A 25,873-nucleotide genomic window follows, 5' to 3' on the forward strand; every position below is an offset into this window, starting at 1 on the left:
TGTCATTGTGATCAATGGCTTGACTTCCTCCTTTGGTACGGCTGTGCAGCAGCACGCAGCGATTGACTGCTGCTCAGTTTCACGGGAGCGGCAGCGGCAGCATCAGAAATAATAAAGCAAAACACACGCTTACGCATTCGCACGCACATACACACACGCGCGCTCACGCACACACACGCGCGGACCCTCACACACACACACACACACACGCACACACGCACGCACACACACTGGAGGCTCTGCGTCCCAGCATTCAGCTGTCAGGATGAGTGCAGGAGATGTAGTCTGCACCGGCTGGCTCGTAAAATCTCCGCCTGAGAAGAAATTGAAGAGATATGTGAGTACAGTGCTCATAACGGGCAAGGGGGGCTGCTGGTGGTGGTGGGGGGTGGGAGCATGACAATCAGTAATGTGTTCTTGTGTTGCATTCTGACCAGGCTACTATAGAGGAGGTTGTAGTTCCTGCACTGTAAGGAAACAGAGCTTTCAGCCCACTGAGCTACGGAGCTGCTGATCCCTTACACAGAGGAAATTATTTCTGTCTTTGAATCAAATTAGCAGGGTTGTGCTGGATTTGACGTTTATATATTTGCTGTTTGTCTTTCAGTGCACACAGTAGTATGCAGGCAGGCTTTCCTCCTGTGGCAGATGGGAATGTTGTTGTAGCGTACTGTATTGCACACCGCTAGCACATTACTATGATCCCTGATGCAGAATAAACAGTACTACCCTGCAACATGTCCATCATGCCTGGACGAACCTGATTTGAACTGTTTGTATGCAATCATATTCACTGTATTGCCGGCATATATATTCAGCTTTACAACATGCATTAAAAGCATGTTGCTCTCAACAGTAGAGCAAATGTTTATTTTACAGACTACACTTTTATATATCATCTAGAAATATACTGTAATGCAGAGGTACCAGCATGTGTTTTTTTGCATATTAGTCGGTTCAGTATGCATTGTAAAGTCCAGTACATTCAGAAGAGATTGGCGGGTGTAACTGTATGTGCACAGACTGTCTGTATTGTGTTGAAGGAGAGGGAGGGTGCCCCTTGTGCTCTGTAACTGCCTGTTATTCTGTGAAATTTGGGCGTGTTGCAAAACATAGGAAGCCCTATCACAGCCAAACTGCTGGAAACGATCCTATGCGTCGATGACCGTTGGTATTGTCTCCAGATAGTGAGAGTAGAGAGTGAGAGGAAAACCACTGAATGTGACAGGGCGTGTGAGCGGGTGGGTGGGGGGGTTTGGGGGGGGGGGGCGGGTGGGTTGCTGTGGGTGAATGTGGGTGGAGGGGCTGGCGTATTTGACGACCGTGTACTCGATGGTTGCTTGGGAAATTCCATTTGGAATTATTTTTGGTGGAGCATGGGCGGGAAGGGGGTGGGTTGGGGCCCGCAGTTCAAGTTCCCTTTGTGGTATGAAGGAGGATGTCCCAGACAACAGGAAGGACGGGGTTTTCCCTGCGGGCAGTTGTTGGACACCGTGTCCGACCCCGAGGCGGGGGGCACTTTCTCCCGCAAGGAGACACTGTCCGGCTCAGTCCCCAGCACACTGGTCATCAGCCACACAGAGAAGAGGTCAATTGCCCACAGGCCAAAGCCTAAGATACTAATAAGCCTTTCAAATAGGCAATGAAAGAGAGAGAGCGAGAGTGTGTGTGTGTGTGTGTGTGTGTGTGAGAGAGAGAGAGAGAGAGAGAGAGAGGAGAGGGACAGAGAGGAAGGAAATTATATTATATTATATTATATATATATATACACACACACACACAAATCTTGCTGCACTAGAGCTTAGAGTAAGATGAGCCATACAGAGTGAAAGCACTTGTTCAATTCACTGTTTGGATTTGGATTTGGCCCATGTGTCAGAGGTCTTCAGAGCAGCTGGGGCTGTATAAAGGGTTTGAGTACATGCAACTTGGGAAAAATCCATGGTGTGATGTACAAATTTGGAAGACTTCTGTAAACATAAAGGATAAGGTCATTAATGACCAAACCAAACAGGCCATCTGTATGCGTTCATGAAGGTTGCTGGATTGGCCGGGAAGTAAATTTAAGTTTGCAGGTGCTAGAAGTGCTGCGTTATAAGCTTGTACCATGAGATTCATATGTGAAAGTGTTTGCCATTGCAGTAATGTTTGTATCTGCAGAAGCTTTATCTTCTTACATAGGTCAGCAGTATGATATTTTTGCTGGCATTAGGGCATGCTAGACTGAGCGGAATGATGTGGGTTTGAATCCCAGGTGTGACACAGCTCTTTGTCCCTTTGAATTCTGCACTGAACCTGATCATCTTCAGCAAATCGAGATGTACAAATGGGCAATGCAAAGAATGCAAACTATGTATATCTTCCCAAGAAATAAATAGCATTAGGAGCATGAATGACTGTTTTACAAGCTATAAAAAATGTAACTATTTCATTTGTTATCTGAAGATTCTTGGTATTGCGAAGCTGTTTATCAACAGTGGCCATGTGACCTAAATACTTTAGAACAGTATCTTGAACTGAGGCAAATTCGCGGTTATTGGTGAATTCTGTGGAATGAGCTGATTAAGGCAGCTACATGTTTTTCTCAGCTCTCCATGAAAGCCCGGCCCATTTGGCATGGATGGCTATTTCTGTAGATCTTGTGTGCTGTTTAATAATAATGGAGTCAATGCTTCAGCGTATGTAAGAAGATTATTATTATTATTATTATTATTATTATTATTATTATTATTATTGTTGTTGTTGTTGCTGTTGTTGTTATTTTTAAATATTGTTAATATTAATAATAATAATAATAATAATAATAATAATAATAATAATACACTTTTTTACATTTCTGGTATATGTGGCTTTAAAATGTTTTTTCATTTATTTACTTTCTATCTCCTTCCACCCAAGCACAATACTACCTCTCCCATCCTCACATCCTCCCACGTTTAATAACTGGGTATTATGGTACGGCCAATTGTGCAAGACAAGGCAAGAACGGAATACAAATGAGAACTATCATTTGTTCTCTGTTACTATAACTTGTTCTCTGTTTGTCCTTTGTTTCTACTGTAAGTTGAAAGTCACCTCATGATATGCTTATGCAGCTTGAAGTACCACTAAGATATTACATGCAATTTAAAAAGCATTACATTTTTTATTCTTCTGCTTTGCAAGTGTTTCTAAATATACTCATTGTTCTTATACACGCATGCATGCATGCATGCACACACACACACACACACACACACACACACACACACAAAGTGTGGACAAGCGTGTCTGTATATACAGTTAAATGCAAAGTATTGTGACAATGGCACAATTTTTGTTGTTTTGGCTCAGTATTCCAGCACATTAGATTTGAAATAAAACAATAAATATGAGGTTAAAGACTATCAGCTTTAATTTAAGGGTATTTACATCTATATCAGGTATAGGAACTGTAGTCCTTTTTATACATAGTCTACCCATTTTAGGGAAGTAAAAGTAATTGTCTGCTCAGCTGTATCTTGGTCAGCTGTTTGTCTTTGTATTGTTATTTAATGCACATAAAAGCTAACAAAAGGTCTAGAGTTTATTCTAGTCCTGAAATATGTATTTAGAAGTCTTTTTCTCAAATAAGGACCAAATAAGACAGAATACCTATCAATGACTTAGCCAAAACATTGAGTGTCTCAAAATCAATTGTTTGATACATTGTGAGGAAGCAAGAACACATTGGCAAGCTCACCAATAGCAGACGACCCGGTAGATCACAGAAGGCCTGGAAATAGGCATGAATATGTCAAAGACTACCATAGGAGATGACTACACTAGCATCGCCTCAGAGGGTTTAGAAATAATACACCAAACTCACCAAAAGTAAGGAACACATTCTCAGAATTAACAAGTGATATGAAATTATGTTGTTGCCTCATTCTAGTCCATTTTATAATTAATTTTATCATTATTAACTTGAACCAAAGTGATGGAAAGAGGAAAGTGTGAAGAAAGAAAAGAACTTCCTAAGATCAAAAGCACCAGGACAATAACCCCAAACATACTACTAAAGCAACCAAACCATTTTTCAGGGATAAAAAAGTGGAATGTTCTTGTCTGGCCAAGTCAATCACCTGACCTGAATCAAACATGTGTGTCACTAGCTGAAGACAAGACTGAAGGAAAAACATCATAGAAACAAACAAGAACTGAAGATGGCTGCAGTACTGGCCTAGCAGATCATCACCAGGCAAAATACCAAATATGTATATGTCAGTGGGTCACAGACTTCAAGCAGTCATCGAGTGCAAAGGATTTGCAACCATATTGTTACAAAATATGACAACTTTTTTCAGATTATGTTCAACAATCAAATTACATTTGCTCCCTTGAAATGGAGGGAAAATGTATTAAAAGGGCTGTCATTTTTACACAGATCACCCAATATGGATCTGAATACCTTTAAATTAATGCTGACAGTCTGCACTTTAACCGAATATTCATAGTTTGATTTAAAATCAAATGTGCAGCGCTAAAACAACAAAAATTGTGTTACTGTCCCAATACCTCTGCACGTATGTATGTCAGGGAGTTGTAGCAAGTAGTGTATCACCACCTCATGCTTATACAGTGATCTTGGAATCGTACAGTGCCAACCACTTTGTCTCAAAAAGTGTAAGTGGATATGAAATTCACATTTTAACTTTTTTTAATTTGGTGTAATCATTTGCCATGTTAAAATGACACACTCTGAGTTATGCTTTCCAAATAAATAAATGCTTAGTCCTTGCATTCCTAACAAAATGGCCTGTATTTAGATTTTCACAGTCTTAATAAGGGTTTGTCTTGCACATTTGACTGGCTTTGCACTGTTGTTGAGTAGTTGATATTGGGATTTAGATATAGTTAGTTTATCAGAAAGGTCTTACTCGGTAGTTTCCTGCAGTTCCTGTAAAGTCTCTTATCATTTGACTAAATCAGAAACAAGGGCACAACTTCTTGAGAGGACAGCTATTTCAAAAAGTCCTTCCAATGTCTTTTTTCACGCTTATTGTGGTCTCAGTAAACATGAAATGCAACTTGAGAAAGTCATGTTGACCCTCAAAGATGAAAAAAAACTATTGCCTTACGCATGCAAATAAACACTTACACATGTCTACAGGCATGTACAGGAGTGTGTGTACATGTGTGTGTCAGGAGTGTGTGTGTGTGTGTGTGTGTGTATGTGTGTGTGATTTCCTTCCTTGCAGACAGTATTAAACAGTATCACCATTTGATATTACAATATGCTATTGTACAGTATGCGGTGAAAATAATGGGAACTCTTGCAACTGGTGTTTAAGCATCAGAGGAACTTGCTCCTTTCTTCCTGTTAAGATATTTAGCACCTGTCCTAAAACAGGAAGTTGGAAAAGGCTATTCCCACACACAAGCTACATCCGGCACACGCTGTCACGTGGCTTCTGCAGAGCCATTTTAACATCAAAGATTGAGAGGGATTCAATATTTTTTTCCTTGCAAATTTTAAATGCAAACTCAATGTTAAACTGAGTTCAGAAACAACAACCACCAAAAGTAGTTGTGTTTCTGAAAAAAATCTGAAACAGGTATTCATTTCTAAGGCAATGTTAATGTTGATTGCATTATATCTGCAGAATGTACTGTTTATAAAGGTTTTCTGGCAAAAAACAAAAACAAAATGCTGCTATGCTCTATTTGCAAATAAAATTAAACCAATTGAATTATGTGGAGAATGTGTGGCTTTTTGTGGTTTAGTTAATTAGTTATTCACTCCTGCATTTCATATTCCACAGACAAATGTGCAGTATTTTTCACTGAGAGCACTAAATAATTGTGAAAAGGAAAAAGCTTCAAAATTATGTAGTTATATCTCATGTGAAAGAGGTTTTTCTGTGGATGAAACTTTTTCCCCCTCGAGAGATTCCTTTGTCTCACATTTAGGTTCAGAGACTTTCTCAAAAGCTTTATAGCGTGGGTTACATACAGTTCATGTGACTTCAGGCTTTGTAAATTAAGTGGAACACAGCATTTTTTGCATAGCTAAACCTCTTCCATATTCACTGTGGTAGCATTGAAGACAAAGCAGTTTTGCCAGTTTGATAATGATGCAATCAATTTGAACTGAGGACAGTGCTCGTAACATTGGTGGGTTAAGCTAAAATTAATTCAAACTAGATAATCACGATACATGAATCTCATGAATGTCACAATAACATAAAGACATTGTGCCTTGTACAATGGTCCCTCTCTTTTGAGTAGTGTAGTTCTGGGTCAGCGATGACCTCAGATCAAGCTGTTAAGGAAAAACTCAGAAATAATACAAGACTCACCAAAAGTAATAAATACATTCTCAGAATTAACAAGTGATATCAAATTATGTTGTTGCCTCACTCTAGCCAAATTTATAATTCATGTAGTGTCCCTGGATTTTTGGAAATGCTGTGACTATGCAGCACAACATATTTTGGAACTTTTTATAGGTTGTTGCTTAAACCCTTTGGCAAAAAAAAGATTAATATTTGTACGCTTAATTATAGAAGAACCAATACTACAGACACTGCTATTTGACTCATAGCACCAAAGCAAGGAGGGAAAAGGTAGTACAGATCATGCTTTTTCATTGCTGAAACATTACAGCATCAGCAGTTGTTCTGTGGCAGATGGTTCCCCTTGGGTCATGTGCTAACATGTGACCCCAAAATCTGGGAGAGGTCATATGGGACAGGAGGTGGGTGCATTAGTGGGGCGAAATGACAGAGAACAAAGACCATATGCTTTACTAGAGGGCAGTGACACTGAGAGGAGGGGGAGCTGGGCACTGACGAGGCAGCAATCGTCATCCTGTCTTCTCCATAGTCATGTGTCTTACTGCATGTTGCCTGTTGTCTTGTAATCAGCATAAGGGCTGTGTTTGTGGGGTTGTATTGATTTGAACTCAGGGTGTTATGGGATCCAATCCTTGCTGTTGTACTCTTGAATAAGGTATTAACCTGGATTACTTTAGTACATTTTCCAATCTGGTATGTGTCATTTCCCCTTATACAAAGACACTTAACCTCCCCCACAATAAACTTTCAAATATGTTACAGACCATACAAAAATCTAGCAAATGGCCTTTTTGTTTCTGAAAAGGATAAATGCTTGAGAGTGGTTATGGAGAATATAATTAAACTGGCCTTCATCATATAATTAGAATATGGATCATACTATCATGTAATTGTTGTATAACATTCAAACTCCTTTGAAAAAAAAAAGTAGTGCAAAAAATTATTCAAATAAAGCAGGACCATATAGCCTTGAAAATTAAAAGGGGAACTTTTATCTGTACTGCCAATATGTTGTGTAATACAAAGACTGCATGACTACTGACAGCCAATGAGTGGTAACTTGGTCAGAGGGCTTTCCTTGTGTTTTTGAAGACAATTTCAGAATCTCATTTAATTTTGTCAGAAAACTTTAAATAAAGTATAATAAAATACAATTCCATAAGTCATCAACAAATCCAGTTCATTCTATTGAGCCACTGCTGAAACCAAATAATACTAACAAAAGAAAATCATGCCTCCAGAGACATGCCTTTTCTAACGTTGTGGCATGTCTCGCAGTCTGATACATTATGGAGACTGTGGCCAGCGAGCAGAGGTGGAAAATCCAGGTTCAGACAGTGAAAGTCCTCCCGGCACTTTGTTCCAATCACCTGGATTTGCTCATTAGCACAATTCTTCTTCAGCCAGGAGGCAGAAGCAGTTGGTGAAGTCAGCTGACTTAGTTCATGGGCGGAAGAAACACGTGGCAGGACTTTTACTTCCTGACCCCTGGACTTACCACCAGTAGGCCTTTTTGGACAGTGTGTAACTTGCTGTAGTAACACTCAGAGAGGTGGAGCTTCAGTTTAAGTGTCCTGTTCCCAACTGTATGTCACAGCACATGTGTTATTCTTGTGATTGATTGGAGACCAGCAGCATGTCTGAGCTGGCTGTACTTGAAGTGGTTTTCAGAGTGAAGAAAAGCTACTGTTGGCTGCAGTCCTTGGACATCATATAGGGCTTGTCCATACTCGGCTTAAGTGACCAAATACAATGTGATGATCAGCCTTCCTATTTGGGGGACAAGAAGAATATGTCTTTTTTCAAAACTGCCAAATGGTACATTTTGTTAGTTTCTGGCAAAAACCTCAGTTGTGCAGAAAGTACTTCCTCTTTTAGACCTTTCTGGGAAATGTGACACAGTTCCTCACAGTAAGGTTACCAAAACTGAAAAAAACACTTACACTTGGGACCTGAACCTGAAGTAAAGGGAGGATAGTGTTACTGTAACTGACCGTTCATTTAAAAAATATATCCTCTCTAGGTGTCAAAAGACAGAAGTAGGGTAGTACAGTGCCCTGGTACAGTAGTCCCCACACAGATGGTGTAAATGAATAGACATTTTGACTTGTGTACTTAACTGATGCAAGTGAGTTTGGGCACTTGTCAATTAAGGGGGGTGGGGGGAGAGAGAAATGTCCATGCTAAATTTATCCGTATTATAGAAGTGTGAAAGAAGTGTGAATTTGTCCACTCGCTTTGGTTGATTTACTTACCCCCACCCATCCGTCTCTCTGTCTTTCCCAGGCCTGGAGAAAACGCTGGTTTGTGCTCCGACGGGGTCGGATGAGCGGAAACCCAGACGTGCTGGAATACTACAGGGGCAAGAGCTCCAAGAAGCCCATCCGCACCATAGACCTGCGGGAGTGCCAAGTCCAGATGCACACGGAGATCCGGCTGCTCAAGAGGGAGTTACAGAACCAGCACCTGTTCGTAGTCAAGACCTCCTCGCGCATCTTCTACCTGGTTGCCAAGACCGAGGAGGAGATGAACAGCTGGGTGCGCAACATTAGCCAAATCTGCCACTTCAGCCCACTGGACGAAGAGGCGGCAGGTAAGGGGACTCGTGATGCATTTCTCTGCACCTGATTGGCTGTTTGAAGTCTGAGATGGGGCAGAAGGGTGACACATTGATAGTCATTGAATTTAGTAACATTTCTTTTTTAATTGATGCATTCGTAATACCTTCGTCAGCTTTTAAGAAGCCCTGTCATTAACATACTTAACTCTTGTGACCAGTTTATAACAACTGTTAGGAGGTTATGACACATATAATCATGCGCATTATGAAATTTGTTATATGAGACCATATGGCACATGTTTAATGAAAACCAGTTCCTATTAGCACGATATGATATGCAATTTTTTCACTCATTAGGGTGTTATGAATTCTATATAAACAGCACATTGCCATTACATGATAGAAATGCACATTAAATATCTGCAAGCTACAACTTCTATTTTTAAAACACTAAGATGCCGGTAATATTAACATAATATTATCATGACTTTGAATCCATATCATAGTCAGGATATTTATGAAATATATGTTGTTTTTTTTAAAGTAACACTTGCGTTTATTCATAAATCAAAGCCAACGGGAAATTTTCTTGTCGTAATATTTCTATGTTTACGTGTGTATTTGGCAATAATAGCAGAATTAATTTTTTATAAAAATGTATTCTAAATACACACAATGAGGGCTGAACAGTACCATTGTTGCAGGTAGAAACAGCTGTCTTAAACAGTGAAACTACTCACATGCTGGGAACTGTACCTTTTGGTTTGCTTGAAAATCCTTTTTACCTTTCCATCATTTTTTAGAACCCAGCATACATATTTCAATAGAATCACAATAGTAAAATCTCTGCTATGACAGACTCTTAATAGCACAGTACACCACCTTTTTCTCCCATTCTTCAATAAATGCCAAAAACAATTATTGTATGTGCTGCTATTGTAAAGAAAATTGAGCTCTTTGATAGATACACATAACAGGTGACCCTCGTTATCAGCCACTAATGCACATTTTGATTTTAATTCTTAACAACTTGAATTACTATAAGCCTTGTGCATAAACCTTTTTCATAGTTTAGCAGCAAAACCCAGTATCTCACAGGTTTGCTTAATGTCAGCAGGGAAGGTTTCTTTTTCAAATCTTGGCTCATGCAAGCATCTCACCCCTGGAGTAACCAGCACTGACACTGACAGATTGCAGCTGAGTCGTGTAGCTTCGACAAATATCAGAGTTAATCTGAACACACCATGTTCACGAATGCTCAACCTGGCTTTTATTTTTCTTTCCATAGAAGTTGCTTCTTTTTTTTCTGAATTAATATGAATTATTAAAATTAAATGTGATGCAAACTGAATTATGAACTACATTCAACAACATTTATTTTGTATAGCGCCTTTTACGGAGAACTCTCACAAAGACGATATACAGAGAAACGGAAGGAAAACTGCGCATGAACTTGGCCCGAGTTGCATGAATGCTAACCGTGGGTGAGCATTTACCTTGTAATTATCTTAAAAATAAATCCAAGCCTAAAAACGCGGTTTGAGTCTCGGTGGTACCCGCGTCACTCATGCATTGTAAAAGCAGCAGCTCTGCTGAGAAGATAAAGCCGAATTTTATAATACCGCTGCCGATGAAGAGTAGGAGGCAGCGGCATGAGTCACCTGATCTGTGTGGGAAGCCCTGAGATAGAGACTCAGAGCCCAGTCATCGCCTCCCTCGCCTCGCCGGCGACGACGTCACCCAGAGCCTTTCCGCCCGTTTTACGAGCTCCGAATCGATGCGCCGAGGAGCGGGCGGCCCACCGCTCAGCCGCTACGCGCCGAAACTAACCGCACTGCGTTTTGCACGTGTAATGACCGCACGTGGCGGTCCCGCCGGACCCGTGTGCGACAGCCCGAACGGGAACGCGAAATGGTGGAAGACCTGCACTGCTCGGTAGGAGGGAAGAGCCCGGCCGGCATCAACCTTTTACTAACCTGCTTTTTGAGAAAGCCCCACAGGCCCCTCTCGCCGCAGAGAGAGAGAGAACAAACCGTAAACCAGCGAGTGTGCATTAACAGTAGAGCCACGAGTGAGCCATGAAACATTGATGAGCACTTCCCTCCCACCTCTCTCTCTCTCCCTCTCTCGCTCTCTCTCTCTCTCTGAGATTTTATGTCAGCATGCTGCTCCTGTTATTCTCCTTCTCAGTAGGAACAGATTTTACCATCTACTCCCCTCCAGCCCTGCTATTCTCTGACAAACATTTATATGGATGTCTATACTATTCACTCTAAATGGCAAGCTGCTTCATGTAAAAAGTAGGGTCCTTTTAGTCCTACATATGTATGTGTGTATTAAATATATATATATATATATATATATATATATATATATATATATATTAGTAACAGGGCTGCCCTGGGTTGCCTTTTTGTCCCCCATACTCAAGACTTTTCATCACAGTCTGACCCATCCAGCTGACCAGTGCACTGAGCTGGCTCCCTCCAGCATGATTACATTTCCCTCTTTTAAATCTAGCCTGTACCGTTCAGTATTCGCTATTTTTATTTTCCCAGTCTGTACAATGCTTTTATTGTTTTGTTTTTATTTATTTATTTATTTGCTTGTATTTTTATGTCAGAGGACAAGTCTTCCTTTAAGGGGCAATAAAGTTCTCCATTAATTCAGCCTATCTGCGGATAGGCCATTTTGGGCCACCACAGCTTTAAACAACTAAACATCTGAGCAGATTGGTAATTATTTTACTGATTGTTTCACTAATTATACACAAATTGTTTTTGTTTCTGTAATTAAATGTATAAATCTGCTCTGCCATTATCACCAATATGATCCCATTGCATGCAATGCAATAATGCATCGCAAACAAAACAAATTTAGAACAAACTGGCATGAGAAATCTTACTACATCAGGGAACGAGGCCAAGCTGCATGATTAACTGTGCTGCGTGAAGGTGGGCAGTCCAATGAGCCAAATTGGCAGAAGGGGGAGCAGACTGGCACTGTAAGAGGGATGAGCTCGGACACCCCCCCCCTCCCTCGTCCCCGTCCCCGTCCCCTCCTGTCTGCGCCCCGCCCACCTCGCCCCGTAGGAACTCGCGCTCCGTCACGTCGAAGTTTCCGCCCCGGCGCACCGCATGGCTACCGCCACTCCAAACGCCCCGAGCGGCAAACGTGAAATAACGAGACGGATCGGCTCCCCGCGGCACCGAGGGATGAGCTGTCACCGGTCAGGGACATTAAACCTGTCCACAGCGTGCTTACTCTCCTCCTGGGTTTCTGCTGTCACTGTCTGTACAACACTGTTATGTCTGGAAACCTGGAAATTATTATTATTATTATGATTATTATTATTATTATTATTATTATTATTATTATTGTTGTTGTTGTTGTTGTTGTTGTTTATTATTATTATTATTATTATTATTATTTTTATTATTATTATTATTATTGGCACAATGGTGCAGTTGGTAGCATTGTCGCCTCACTGAAAGAAGGCCCTGGGTTTGATTCCATGCTGGGATAAGCACCCCCCGCAACCTTGACCAGGTTAAGCGGGGAAGGATAATAGATGGATATATATATATATATATATATATATATATATATACTGTATATATGTGGGTGTATACAGAGATCTCTGTGACATTTGTGACAAAGACATGTTTTTTTGATTTGTGTTGATTTCTCCACATTTTTATATTTTTATTCAAACAATTCACATGTGGTTAAAGGGCACATTCTCGGCTTTTATTTAAGGGTATTTATGCACTTTGGTTTCACCATTTAGAAATTACATATACAATATATAATGTTGTCAGGTAAAAGTTATAATTCGTATCTATGTTATTTCCCAGCATTGATTTGTATTGATTCAAATTGAATTGATTGACTGTTTGAAGCAGTGTTCCTACATTGGGCCACTGTTACATCATCCCCTCCTGCATGTCTCACCAGAGAACATGCATTTGGACCAAAGAGAAAAGTGGTGCTGTGTTGCTCAGTGTTTTGGTCTGTGAAGCACTTGAAAGGGAAGGCAGTGTTATGGTTTCTTCCTGCTTCTGATCTCAAGCTTTAATCAGAGCAGAGAACGAGTGGAGCACTGGTGAGGGGCCAGCACTCCCTGGGTTTCAGTGTATTGTTTCTGAAGAGCCTGATGATGTTTACTTCTGCATGTGTCAAAATGGTGTCTGTGACTGGAACAGAAGTTCTTCTAAGAAGAACAAGAAAATGTAGAGCCTTCATCTGTCAGCTGTGATAAAAGGAGGGCTTTAATTATTATTATTTTTAAATCTAAATCACCATTCGGTACAGTACATCCAGACCTTAGATTTCAATAACACGTAATGAAAGTATTTATAGCCATCGGTTTTGCGCCCTCTGCTGGATACTATGGGACACAAAATGGAGGGATGCATGATTTTAAGTTACCATGATCTGCTTGGCTTTTGTATGATGGAAGATCCATAAGATGTTTATTAATAATGATAATAGTAACAACAACAACAACAACAACAACAACAAAATAATAATAATAATAATAATAATAATAATAATAATAATTAATGTGTGTGTGTGTGTGTGGTTTTGTATTTTGTGTGTCTTTGTGTGTTTTTAAGCACACCGTAAATGTGAAAAAGAAGCCATGAGTTTTACTATTGAAATGTTATTATTGTACTGGTTTTGAAAAATGAATGTTTTGTATCTAATCATATATTAGCATATTTGTGATTATTGAGTAAAATGTTAAAAAAACAAATTGAAATGGTATCTCTCTCTCTCCCTTTCTGTCACAGACTCAGACAGCTTCTCCCAGCAGCCCTCACCCGCCAGCTCCACCCACACATCCCACATCACAAGCCATGACCTCAGCGCAGACGCCAACACCACAGAGGGCAGCCGCAGCCGCAGTGAGTCAGAGTCCAGTCTGCCCCCTGACTACCTCATCCTTTCGCAGTGCGAGACCGGGAGGGTCAGCATCACCAGGCAAGTTGCCATGGAAACCTGGGCATGAGGCATAGGTCACAGGGGCACATCTTCGATACCATATTCTTATTATCATTCTCCCATTTCCTCTGAGGAGATGACAAATTTCCATGTACTCATGCATTCAGGTCTTTTAGATTTCATTATTTCAAGAGCCTGAAAATGGTTCACAAGCCAAGCCGCTAAGATGCATGTAAAGGGAACTCTAATTGATGACATAGTTTCATTTTTTTTTTTTTTTATCATTACAGAATTATATGTACTGTCTGTGCTTTCACTGTGATTCAGACTTTGGTAATAATAAAATAAAACATTAATTATTTTATTGTTTTGTTTTGTTTTATCGGTGTTTAAACAGCTGCTCAAACTCAGAGCGGTCCCTGGAGCAGAGTTCATCGGACAACACCTTTGAGGATGTTTTCCTGTCCCCTCTCTGCACCAATCAGACGCTGTCCCCTTTCATCTCAGTCGGGCTATCAGAGCCCCCCCTTGGTACCCCTTCTTCCTCCACACCTTTGGAGAGACTGTCTGAATTCTCCTCCTCCTGCTCCTCAACGTCCCCCACCCAGACGCTCCACCCAGCCCCGGACTTTTTCCAGTTTGACAAACCAGCCACGTCCTTGTCTCCAGAAGGCATCATGGATGGTCAAACACCCCCACCCCGGCCGCCCAAACCCATTCGCTTCTCTGAGAGATGTGCAGATAATGGACCTCATCACATGACTCTCCGGAGTGGTGAGGGGCTCTTTCCACTTCAGCCTGCCCCAATTCCTCGGAGAATCTCCCTGGCAGGACTGGATCACGTTCGGAGAGGTACAGTGTGACCTACAGATACATTTGGTTATATTTTTTCCGACAATATAGATAAAATACTATCTAATACAAGGGCTATTTATTTCAGTTATTTGCATTTAGTAAAAGCCAACTTAATTATAACCCAATTGATTCTACATCTAGTCATTCTTCTTTGTGTTATTAATTAAACGTTTAATGCATTATTTTTTCCGCTCTGGTTTCTGTTGCTGGTATTTTGGTCCGGAGCCACCTTGCGCATTTATAATTTTTGGTCTTGGTGTCTTTGTCTCAGCAGTAACTTACTCTGTCTAGACTTAGGGAGAGATAGGCCGATAATTGGGGGGTTAAAATGCATCCAAAGCTGTGAAAACTGAGCAGGGTGATCATACTTCTGGAAAGTGATTTCCAGGGAGAGTTTGTCTGCCACCATTGCTGGCTCAGTGAGGACTTGAAAGCAAGATCCTTGATTTTGAGGGGCAGCTTACTGGAGTCCACCGTTCATAATTCCTTTAAAAAGCTACCATACACGCCACAGAAGGGGAGAGACTCCAGAGCAGGCAGGGAGAGAGAGCTGGGTGACAGTCGGGCGCAGTGACAGAGTGTGCACATCACACAGGGGTGGTATCTCCAGAGTTTGCGGTGTCCAACCAATTCCAGCCCTTGCACGAATTGGACCTGGCCCTTGACCATGACAATTTGTCTGCAGGACAAATTGTGAAATTAACCAGAAAAGATAAGGAGCAGGATATATACTTAGGAATTACATATTGGGGGGAAAAAATAATAAATAAATATCTTCTTTACCTTCAGGAGAGTTTGACATCAGCTCTGTAAGAAGTTGGAACAAAAGGCTAAGTCTTAATTTGGTAAGGAACCATGCACATCTCTGCTCAACCAATTGCATTTGATTTATTGAACCAGTTACAAGAAATGTAAGAAAACTTTTAAAAATAGTCAAAGACTGACGCCTGTTTGAAACCCTTAAATTATTTAATTAAAAATAATAGCCCTTTTGCAAAACAATCATTAGTTGTTTTTTTTTTTGTTTTCAATTATATTGACTGTCTTCAAATGTCTTAGACATGTAAGTAACATTTTTCTTCTGCCAATCAAAACTTTACTATAAGTTGGTTAGTGCACATCTCTTGGTGGTGCTCTAACTTTCTCGTGGTAAGATCTGGAGAGGCTCAAACCTCATTTCTGCTTCATGGATGGGCAATTAATTGAAATTCAAAAACAAAAAAATTAACAAAAAATCATCACAAGCTGTTGTGTGTGTTGTCGCTGTTGCCTCCTTCTGTTTTAGCCACGACTGAACTCTGTATGCAGTCCAAGTTCGGTGGACTGTTATGAAGACTCCTATATCCCCATGAACTCTGGGGCTTCCCCCCCAGTAGCCAGTTCAGACATTGAGTCAGATGGCTACGTCCCCATGAGTCCAACATCAGCTCCATTCCTCATGTCCAACGGGAACCCTGAGACCCCTCCCCCTGCTGCCCCCTTGCAAGGGTTGCCAAGCGATCTGGAACCGCCTCCTGTGAACCGCGATCTGAAGCCAAGGAGAAGAGGTAAGGGCATGAACCCATGCTAAGCAGATTCAGCCAGAAATAGATCTTCCCTTGTCTGTTTTTCTTCTCCTTCAAAAAAGCAAACATGACATTTCAAATATGACATTTCAATTATTTTATTTTTTTATGGAAACAGGTAGTCTCTTAGCATTTGCACAGAAAGGTCTCGCTCTGTCCCTCACACATATGCGGGAAAGAGGCAGTGCTAAAGCAAATACACAGAACAGCAGCGCACAGCCTGAAGTGTTTGTGTTCTGGCAGTCTGCGTCTCTGCAGCCAATACAGATGAATTTGAATCTAAAGTGCTGAAAAATTGGTGTGCACTCCTGATGCTTTTTTTAACAACCTGCCAAAAGCTGACCTGGTAGTGGTAAACAAGCAGAGAAGCACAAACAGCTCGGTTCCACAACGTTAAACAAAACAACTGTGAGCACATCCTGCCAAGAACATGGTCAGCAGGATAAATCCTTTTTGGTCTATTTTATTTATATTTTGTATCTAACGTTTTGTTAGCATTGGTCATAAATAATGGCACAGCCCTCTATTTCAGTGTGCTTGAGCCCAAGGGTCTTGGAGCACACTGTGTGTGCAAGTTTTATTTCCAGGTCAGTTCCTAATTGGTCAGGTTCAGCAGAAATATTTGCTAATTTTATCTGCTTTTAGCCATTTCAACATTTCACCTGCTACAAATGTAGTTTTTCAAAAAGCATCCACGCTTCAAGTGTCCACACTCTCTGAGAACCTGTTTGAAGTAGTTATGCAATGACTTGTCTCTGGCTTGATTGCCCAGTGTATTACTCTTAATGACAGCTTTTATAAGCTCTACATAAACATTTATAAATGCTTATGTTTTCCGTCCCATGACAAGTTCACTTACCAGTGTCATTTATAACATGGAAAGAAATAGAGTACTGGGTGCCACTGTAAGCCAAGTGGCATTATGTGTTTATGAATTGTTATATGAATGTAATATATAGTTCCTATGAGCGTGATATGCAGCTGTAGGTCTCACGTACTGTAAGATTTACATACTGCAAGCCTATATAGGAAGTGTAAAAATAACTTACAGCAACATATTTTAAACCGCTCTGTTAGAACTTTCATGCTTTCACCCAGAATTTGATAACTTCATGTCAAATCAAGAAATGCATCCAATTAGCTGCTTGGTCAAACACGGTTGAGCTCAGCTGGAAGGAGAACTAGCATTTAGCTCGGCAAATCACACAGAGGCTCGGAAGCACTTATGTACCCGATCCAAGCTCCAGCAAATATTTCCTCATCCGGACTGTGTGTCCAGGAAGCATAGAAGGGACAGAGCCGCGGGGCCCATGAAATCGGGGGGCACGCAGGGAACCACGTCCTTCAGGCTAATTCAGTGCAGCGGTAAATGAAAGAGCACTGGAGCCCCCGCAGGGAAAATGAAAACCCTCTTGACAATGAGGAGCAGCGGACCGTCTCCCCTGTTTAAGCACACCTTCACTCCGCGAGCGGTCTTCCGCTGTGCTTCACTGCTGCTGAAATATTTGAGCAATCCCTTCTGCAAATATTTCATCACTCGATCGCAATTTACTCTGCATAATTAATAATATGTTCACAATGTACATGTACATGTACAGTACTTAAACAATTGTGATACGCACTTTGAGTTTTTGCATACACATTGCAGTGCAGCGTGTGTGTGTGTGTGTGTGTGTTGAATTCCGTATAATACCACAGCAGAATTGAGACATTAGTCTAGTCTATTTTTTTCCAAAGTGGATATAGATCGCAAAGGCAAAGAAAGGTTGAGACAGATTCTGCTCACTCACTGTACCACAAGCTGTGTCACAATCTTGCCCTCTCTTTCCTGGTTCGCAGCAAGACCTCCACCATTAGACCTACGGGCCTTATCCACCATCAATGAATGTCCACCCCATCTGTCTCTGACACGGACGCTGACAGAGCCAGGGTGAGCGCAAGACCTGCGGAGATGCAACTCTCTGTCACTTTTGAATCTGCGGTCAAGGGGTAGCACAGCCAGTCTAGTCCAGGTCACTCTGTCTGTGTGAGAGATGGGCACAAGAGGCACTTAGCAAATTAGCGGGGATGGCTGTCGTTGCAGGGCTAATGTATCAACTGACAAGCATCTGTTTTATTATTATGGTTGACAAAGCCTGACATAAAGCTATGTTCTAGTGGCAAAAAATGTGAGCATCAAATATTCATTGTGACGTTTAATCACACCAAGTACAACCTTTTAAAAAATCTAATTATGTACATGTACTGCGCTATATAATTTCCATTCGTCGTACAGACATAGGCTTAATACAAGTTCCAAGGTTCCTTCAAAGGCACGTGCAATTGATCTTACTATTTCATTTAATCACCCATTCTGACTGCTTGGGGTTTGGATTCCAACTGTTATTACAGTAAATAACCTCCTGACTTTAGTTCAGTCACAGGTGCCAGGGAATTTAATTCCTAATCAGACTATAATTGCAGTACGCCTTTTCCTTACATTTCAGTTTCACTAAGTATGCCCATATGTACAGGCAAACATACACTAGTTCTCCCAAACATTCATTCAGTTACCATAGTATATACTTAGCATTTTCATTATATTCTATGTGATATTCCTGAAATTGTATCTTGGAAAATGTTACTTACATGTTACAGTATACGGTTATAAGGACCTTTCTTTATGTCACACAATCTATAATGTAAAAACTACATGTTAACAGAGCTGTACTTTTTTTTTTATGTCCCAGAAACTCAGCTCATTGGTTCCCAATGGATAGAAGACCTGGCATAACAGGGACCTTGGGGGATCAAGAAGACAGCTGTCTTCTGGGGGTAATTGAAGTTCAGCAACTCTAAAATTAGCCAGAGAAATCATTCACAAACTGGCTTGTGTTTCCTTTGAAAGCTTACAAGGGAGAAAAAAAACTGAAAAAGCTAAAGCTATTACATCAGCAAAGGATGCAGCTGTCATGCTGTCGGAATCATTTAATACCAAAAACAGCCAAACATTCAACATGCACTGAGAACTGAGGATGGGAATGACAGTGAACATGTTGACGGACTACTATTTTGTCTTGATAGAACAGAACCTGTTAACACTGACAAATTGCAAAACTAATCCAGAATGAAAGCATTTGTTTTTTTACATACAGTACCTTCCACTAATAAATTAGGCAAGTGGTACACTTTACCCATTTCACTAGGAAAGTCCAGCTGCCATAGAAAAGTTCATTTCCAGGGAAAGGCAGTTTCAATATGTCAAACAATGCATACATTATAGCAACGGCACTAGAAATTCAGCTGCAGTGAAATAAGTATGTAGCAGCAACTTATGAAGAACTATTGGCAAAACTGGGAAAATGAAAAAAAATAATAAAAAATAAAATTAATAGGGTGAGGAAACTGAAGTTTGGCTTCAGAAAGGGAGCCCAGGAGTTATCCCTGCTGTGGAGCACACAGGTGATGCATGCGACTGCCGCTCGTCTGCACTGACGCGGGCTCAGAGTGGAGGTGTGCCGCAGATCCCTGCTTCACAAAGCCCGAGCGCCGCCAAATCCCCTCTGAGGCTTCCTCTTTCACAGAACGTCCCCGAATTTCAATTTAATTTCTCATTTTTTAACTTATTTTGCGCATCTCTATGCAACTTCTCCTTTGACGTCTTAATTGGATTCTGAGAAACTTGTGCAGAAGTGCCCTGTCTCCTGCCAGTTTTGCTGAATTTTTTTTTCTCCCCCACTCAGAAAACCAAGTAATTCTCAAAGAAGAGCAGGGGAAGGAAAGGAAGGGAAAGTCTATCAGACTGAATACGACACCAGTAAAATTCAAGATAAAAAGTAGAGCCAATTGGGAATGATTTCCTGAGGGCCTTATGAATGATTAAGCATGCTGGCAGTCACCTTCCTCTGAAATGAGAACAGTGTGTGCCTCACAGATCTTATGCAGAGCCCGGGCTGGTCCAGCCTTGGGGAAATTAGATTCACCCACCCAGAGAAGGGCAGCCATTCACAGGCTGACACATCAGAGCTTTGCTTAGAGTCACTTACGGGAGAAGCTAATAAGGTCTGTCGTTTCCCTTAATCGCAGGAGTCCCGGCATTTGTTACCTGCCAATGGAAGCACAGCTCTCTGCACTCCCCGGAAATCAAATCTGGACTACCTATCACTGGACTTCAATTCGGCGTCACCTTCACCAGTGCAGAAGGTGAGCAGCAAACAGAAGGGCTTGGCCATTTATGTTTGTGTTGAACAACAGGCCTACACGTGTTTCACCGACCATACATTTCAAAGACATTTCACAATACAAATGATCCTTAGTTATCAGAATCAGTGTCCCAGGTTTTCACCTGGCCAATGTGTACTGTATGGTATTTAGCAAATAGATGTAAGTGATGTTAATATACCAGGAATTAGGAAGAGTTGGTTTATGATCAATCCATCCATCCATTATCTATACCCGCTTATCTGGGCAGGGTCACAGAGGGTCACGTTGCTGGAGCCTATCCTAGCATGCATTGGGTGAGAGGAAGGAATGCACTCTGCACAGGCCACTAGTTTATTGCAGGCACACATACCAGTCACTCACACAAACTCATACCTATGGGCAATTTAGAATCTCCAATTAGTCTACCCGCATGTCTTTAGACTGATTAATTATGGTTAATCTTTTCTTCCAAGTATGTTCGTTGGATTATCTCAAATGCAGTTTTTTCACTTGCTGCAAGTGGGTGACAGATTACATTTGTAGGAAACAGAACTTACCTATCAAGATTCCATTTGTTTCAGAATTAATTTCCCAATCTATATTCCAATGCCTCTTTCACATTAGCTCCAGTACTCACATTCAATGAGTCCTAACATAGGGGCATTATAATGCAAATAGTACTGTACCGATATCTGTGCTCTGAATTAACTTTTGTCTGCACTGGCATTTCCCTGGATATCTCCCTCTTATATAATCTCACCTTTGGCCCCCATGTTAGACCATAGGTCAGAGCACATTATGTGATATTCCTCATCCATCTGCAACTCCATTTACGTTTTTGGATCAGCCTGTTCCCATGTGCATAACGCCTGTATCTAGGCAACTGCTCCTTGAGGGCCGAGGCAGATTGTCTGTCTGACATTACCCTACAGGAGCGCTTACACAGACACTTCTCCAGGATGTATGAGTGTTTGTTTATGTATTATGTTTATTTTCAATACTTTTTATCCCTTCAACCGTCTCCCAGAAGAACTTGCTTTTAAACCATTCAAAACATGTCTATCATGTCACCAACCTCTATGATTTTGCACCGAACATATATTTTACACATCATACAGTATTTCAAAAAGCATGGACCTCATAAAATCTGTTCATGTCTTTAAAACTTGTTTCCATTTTTGTCTCAGTTAAAAAAACAATGAAAGCATATTAACATGTGATAACATTATGTGAATTTGTGTAATTGATATAATTAGCATTTTATTTATTAGCATTTAGCAAGATATTTCATGTGCAGGTCAGCTCAGATGATGGTAACCATGGCACTATATTAAGAGTTGACTAGCAGTGTGCGGGCAAGAAATGTACTAACTTAAACTTGCCATAACTTGTTATACAGTAATTACAGATATGCTCAATTATGTATACATTAAATGAACATTTATTTCCGGTTACAAAATATATACATGGGTCAGCAATAACCCATCGATACTGAACTGCTTTTTCAGTTGAGGAAGCATTTTTGCCCCTGGTGTCACTACATTACGCTGTTTATTTGCTAGGAATTGGTTGTTTGATGAAATTCTAGTGCATTTTAGCCTTAGATTCCCTTGAATTTAAGGTTATATATAAAGCCTGAGAGAAGGGAAAACCCGTTTCTAGTCAGGGTGTGGTCATTTCTCACTATCATATGGTTTAAAGAAAAGGTTCAGCAGTACAGCCTGTGCACCAGCCCCTCAGACAGCTTTGTGTGGGAGTGAGTACCTGCACCAGCTCTGCAGGAAACAGATGGACTGGCAGCAATACAAATACTTTCTCTGCACTGAAGCACTTGCCCCGTATATTGTCTGGAATCGTCACACGTGTCTGGAATTAACATCTGTTATCGTGCAGAATGGAAAATTCTGCAGTTGCCTGTTGTAAATATTCTCTTTAATTTACCTGACCAGACAGTAGGCAGTAATCATTACTACATAATTGAATAGTTGTCCCAATGAATGAAATGTTTATGCTACCAAACTGACATCCACGTAAATACTTTTTCTGAAATATTTTTCTTCATTCAGAGTTTATCTAAAACCAGAAGAAGAAAACAGCCATTAACTGCAGTTATCACTATAAATTAAAAAGAAAAGTTGCTACGGTTAAGGACCCTTCTGCAAATATTCAGCAGATTTCTTTTAATCAACTCTCCTGATTTATTTTATTTTATTTCCAGAAGGCTCTGCTTGCTGATGAGCACCGAGTAGACTACGTACAGGTTGATGAGAAGAAGACCCAGGCCCTGCAGAACACTAAGATGGAGTGGAAGGATGTCCGGCAATCCAAAGTGTAAAGCAGGGTGGAAAGGGCGAAAGAAGCATTAAAATAAATAAATAAATAAAAAGGCAACACACCCAGTACAGAAGCCCCCCCCCCAAAAAAAAACAAAAACAAAAAACACATCGCCTTGACATCAGTGTTATAGATAAGAACCTGAGGATCAGTATTTGTGATTTTACACAAGAGGACGATCTTAAATGAGATGCCATTATTTGTTAAGAGTCCATGCATAAACTCTTTTCTAATACTGATAATGATGTTGCAGTGTTCATTTTCAACATGAGTGGTAGTAAATTCATACTGCAGCGCGCTCTATTAACCTTCATAAATGATAACTACGTAATGGACTTTATATAATGGGAGTGCTGAAGTGCATTTAAGATCTAATCAGTGTTGCCTATGGTACTTTGCTTTCAACAAAGGTTTATTGAAATATAAGAAGAAAACAAAACAGCATGAAATGCTCACAAGAAATGTTAGGATGCTATGTGTGTCCTATCTTTTGTCATTTTAAAGTTTGTTTCATAGGTTTCATGAGGTACCATCTGATAAAAAATGTTTCATGTATTAAAATAGGCTCTCCTGTCAATTTATTTTTTAAATTATTATTTTAGTTGCTATATTCATGTGATGTATTGGCAAGATTCCATACAAATATGGCCTTTTTATCAAATCTACAGTTTATTTTGTGTGGTGATTCCCTAAGGACTACGGTGGTCACAATATGCAGATGTGCTAGTCTTGCTTGTTTCTTTTTTTAACATTTGGAAACCCAAAATACGCTTTGACACCATAAAGTTATCACTGTGAAGTCCGCTCTGTGGGCTCCCTATTCTGATAATCCTTTTGTACTGAGAGGTACTTACATTTTCTTTTGGGTTCTGTGGTGTGGCTTTGGAGATTGCAGGTTCAAATCTATTTTAAAAATCTCACCAGTTGCCAATTTGATAACTGCATTAAAGAAATACTTTGTTGCATATATACTCTGGGAATGTAAGGAGGTCTGCAAATACTTTCCACACAAAGCAGAAAAACAAATGAGAAAAAAATTATTTCCAATGAGAGATAAAGTTGTGGCATGTATTGTAAGCTGCCAATCAACTTGCTCCATGCTCAACCAATCCCAATGGCAGGCAGTCTATTTGGATATTTGTTCATAGAAAGACTTGTTACAGTAGCAAACACTGGCTTACTAACAATGATCATTGATAGTGTACAGGCTTTAATGAAAAACTGTCTAGCTCGCTAATTTCAGGAGTTAGTTACAGTACCTCTTCCTGAATAACCAGATTGAAGAAAAAAACAAAGATTTCCATGGGAAGGACAACGCTATGGCTACCCAATCAGTTATAACTGACCACTGCACTGCTCCTTCATCATACCCCAAAACATATAGACTTGGCTACAAATGCTTTCTCCTCACTGAAGGCCCCAGATGTGGCAGGCACATAGCTACAGAGATTCAGCAGCAGGCTTGGTTTTTCAGGAAGAGGCCTATGAGGGAGTCATTTCTTAAATTATCATAATCTTTTCATCAATCAAACCATACATGATTATCATACAGTCTCATGCTTAGAACATTGTTCTGTGTCAGCCTTAGGACATGCTAGGAGAATGCTGATTGACTTCAGTGTATTTAATGTTACAATCCTTTACATTCTTTTTTTTTTTTTTTTTTTTTTTACTGGGCAGTTTTCTTAGCTCCAGTTGGAAATTCAGAAACTTAGTGGGGAACTTTTGGGTATGCCAAAGTCAATCTGCAATCATCACATATTACAGGACACTGTATTACTCATTGTCTCATATTACCACATGAAATTCTCTCTTGACCATTGTCCCAGCCCTCATGAAATCCTTACCACACACAAAAAACACCATTCTCATATTCCAAACCATTAGCATAGTCCCTTCATAAAATGTTTGTTGTATTCACTGAGTAATTCAAAATAATTCTCTAGTCAGTTTTGCAATACAAAGAGATAAAATGCTTGTTCACTCCATATAATTACCCTTTCACTGAAACTGCCATGAATTAACTTGGTTATGTGTTTTGTGCTTTATATAGCCATTTCAATGCACTGTGATCCACCAAGTCTCTTAACACCAAATATGTACATGTATTTGTTGCCTTTTATTGCCTTGACCATAAATGTTGTGTGTGCTCTATCCCCGGCAACTGCTAAATCATTATGTAGTGCTGGCCAAAGGGAAATAATAATAATAATAATAATAATAATAATAATAATAATAATAATACTAGCTAAAAAATAAAATATTATTATTATTATTATTATTATTATTATTATTATTATAAACTACTTTAAATGTCACCTGAAATGAAATATGGAAATAAAAATGACTATCATTTTTTGACAACAGGGCTATACACAGAAAGATAAGATTGTTACTGGTCTGAAACATAATTGTAATTACTTTATCAGGGTGTTCTAATATGCACTGTGACAGCACTGTCGAATAGATTTCAAAAGGGAAGACTTTTCAAAGTCATTATTTTTTGTGAAATTCAATCACTGTGTCAAGGCCTAAGTACTGCCAGAGACAGATGTGCTATGTCTTCTATTTGTTGTTTGTTTTTATAATAATGCTGTACAATGCTGTTAAAATGGTAAATTTGTCCTACAGTATATGACTGAAGGCTTTGCAAATATATACATATATACATGTGTGGTCACCATTCAATGTGCAACAAGGGCAAATTGATTAAAATTATGTACAAAGATGAACTCCAAACCCATGAGTTTTATTTTATTTTTATTATATTGCACATCTCAAGGGAGATACTGGAGAAACATGACTACATTATTACAATAATAGCCAAGGGTCCCTAAATCTCTTTTAAAGATGCTGCATTACAGCAGAGTTCCATCTTCGCAGTAATTTAAAATAATTGCTTAGCAAACATTGGAGTCAATTAAAGTATAGTGTTTTATTATGAGCTGATAATTAATGTGAAAACAATGCATTGAAATGTTTAGTTGGTAGGATAAGACTGGGCCATTTAATTAAGGAGACAAAAGCTTGCAAGCAAAGGCATGCTATGGTCCACGATCTCAGAAAGAATAGTATCTACATCCAATAAAAGTTACTGAGTTTTAAAATAAACA

The 25,873-nt window shown here is 40.0% G+C and overlaps 1 protein-coding gene across 2 annotated transcripts; it reads left to right on the forward strand.

Moving 5' to 3' along the window:
• LOC135251198 (GRB2-associated-binding protein 3-like) lies at positions 1-25,492 on the forward strand. 2 transcript variants are annotated; one of them, XM_064328394.1, is made up of 10 exons: positions 1-337; positions 8,604-8,910; positions 13,674-13,863; positions 14,222-14,676; positions 15,469-15,524; positions 15,965-16,226; positions 18,084-18,174; positions 18,974-19,058; positions 20,310-20,426; positions 22,648-25,492. In XM_064328394.1, exons 1-10 carry the CDS (start codon positions 266-268, stop codon positions 22,759-22,761), a joined length of 1,749 nt encoding a protein of 582 aa, XP_064184464.1. In that variant the 5' UTR covers positions 1-265; the 3' UTR covers positions 22,762-25,492. The 2 variants fall into 2 exon arrangements, with proteins under 2 accessions (XP_064184464.1, XP_064184463.1); XM_064328393.1 differs by having other exon boundaries at positions 2-337; positions 22,645-25,492.
• The last annotated feature ends 381 nt before the right edge of the window (positions 25,493-25,873 follow it).

This window comes from Anguilla rostrata, chromosome 3, assembly GCF_018555375.3.
Source record: "Anguilla rostrata isolate EN2019 chromosome 3, ASM1855537v3, whole genome shotgun sequence".
NCBI classification, from domain to species: domain Eukaryota; kingdom Metazoa; phylum Chordata; class Actinopteri; order Anguilliformes; family Anguillidae; genus Anguilla; species Anguilla rostrata.

Excerpts from the sequence above, each read along its gene's own strand:
- LOC135251198 (XM_064328393.1), top strand. The coding sequence starts at position 266 with ATGAGTGCAGGAGATGTAGTCTGCACCGGCTGGCTCGTAAAATCTCCG. Across the intron at positions 13,864-14,221 it reads GGGAGGGTCAGCATCACCAG|CTGCTCAAACTCAGAGCGGT; the intron begins GCAAGTTGCCAT and ends GTGTTTAAACAG. Across the intron at positions 14,677-15,468 it reads ACTGGATCACGTTCGGAGAG|GAGAGTTTGACATCAGCTCT; the intron begins GTACAGTGTGAC and ends CTTTACCTTCAG.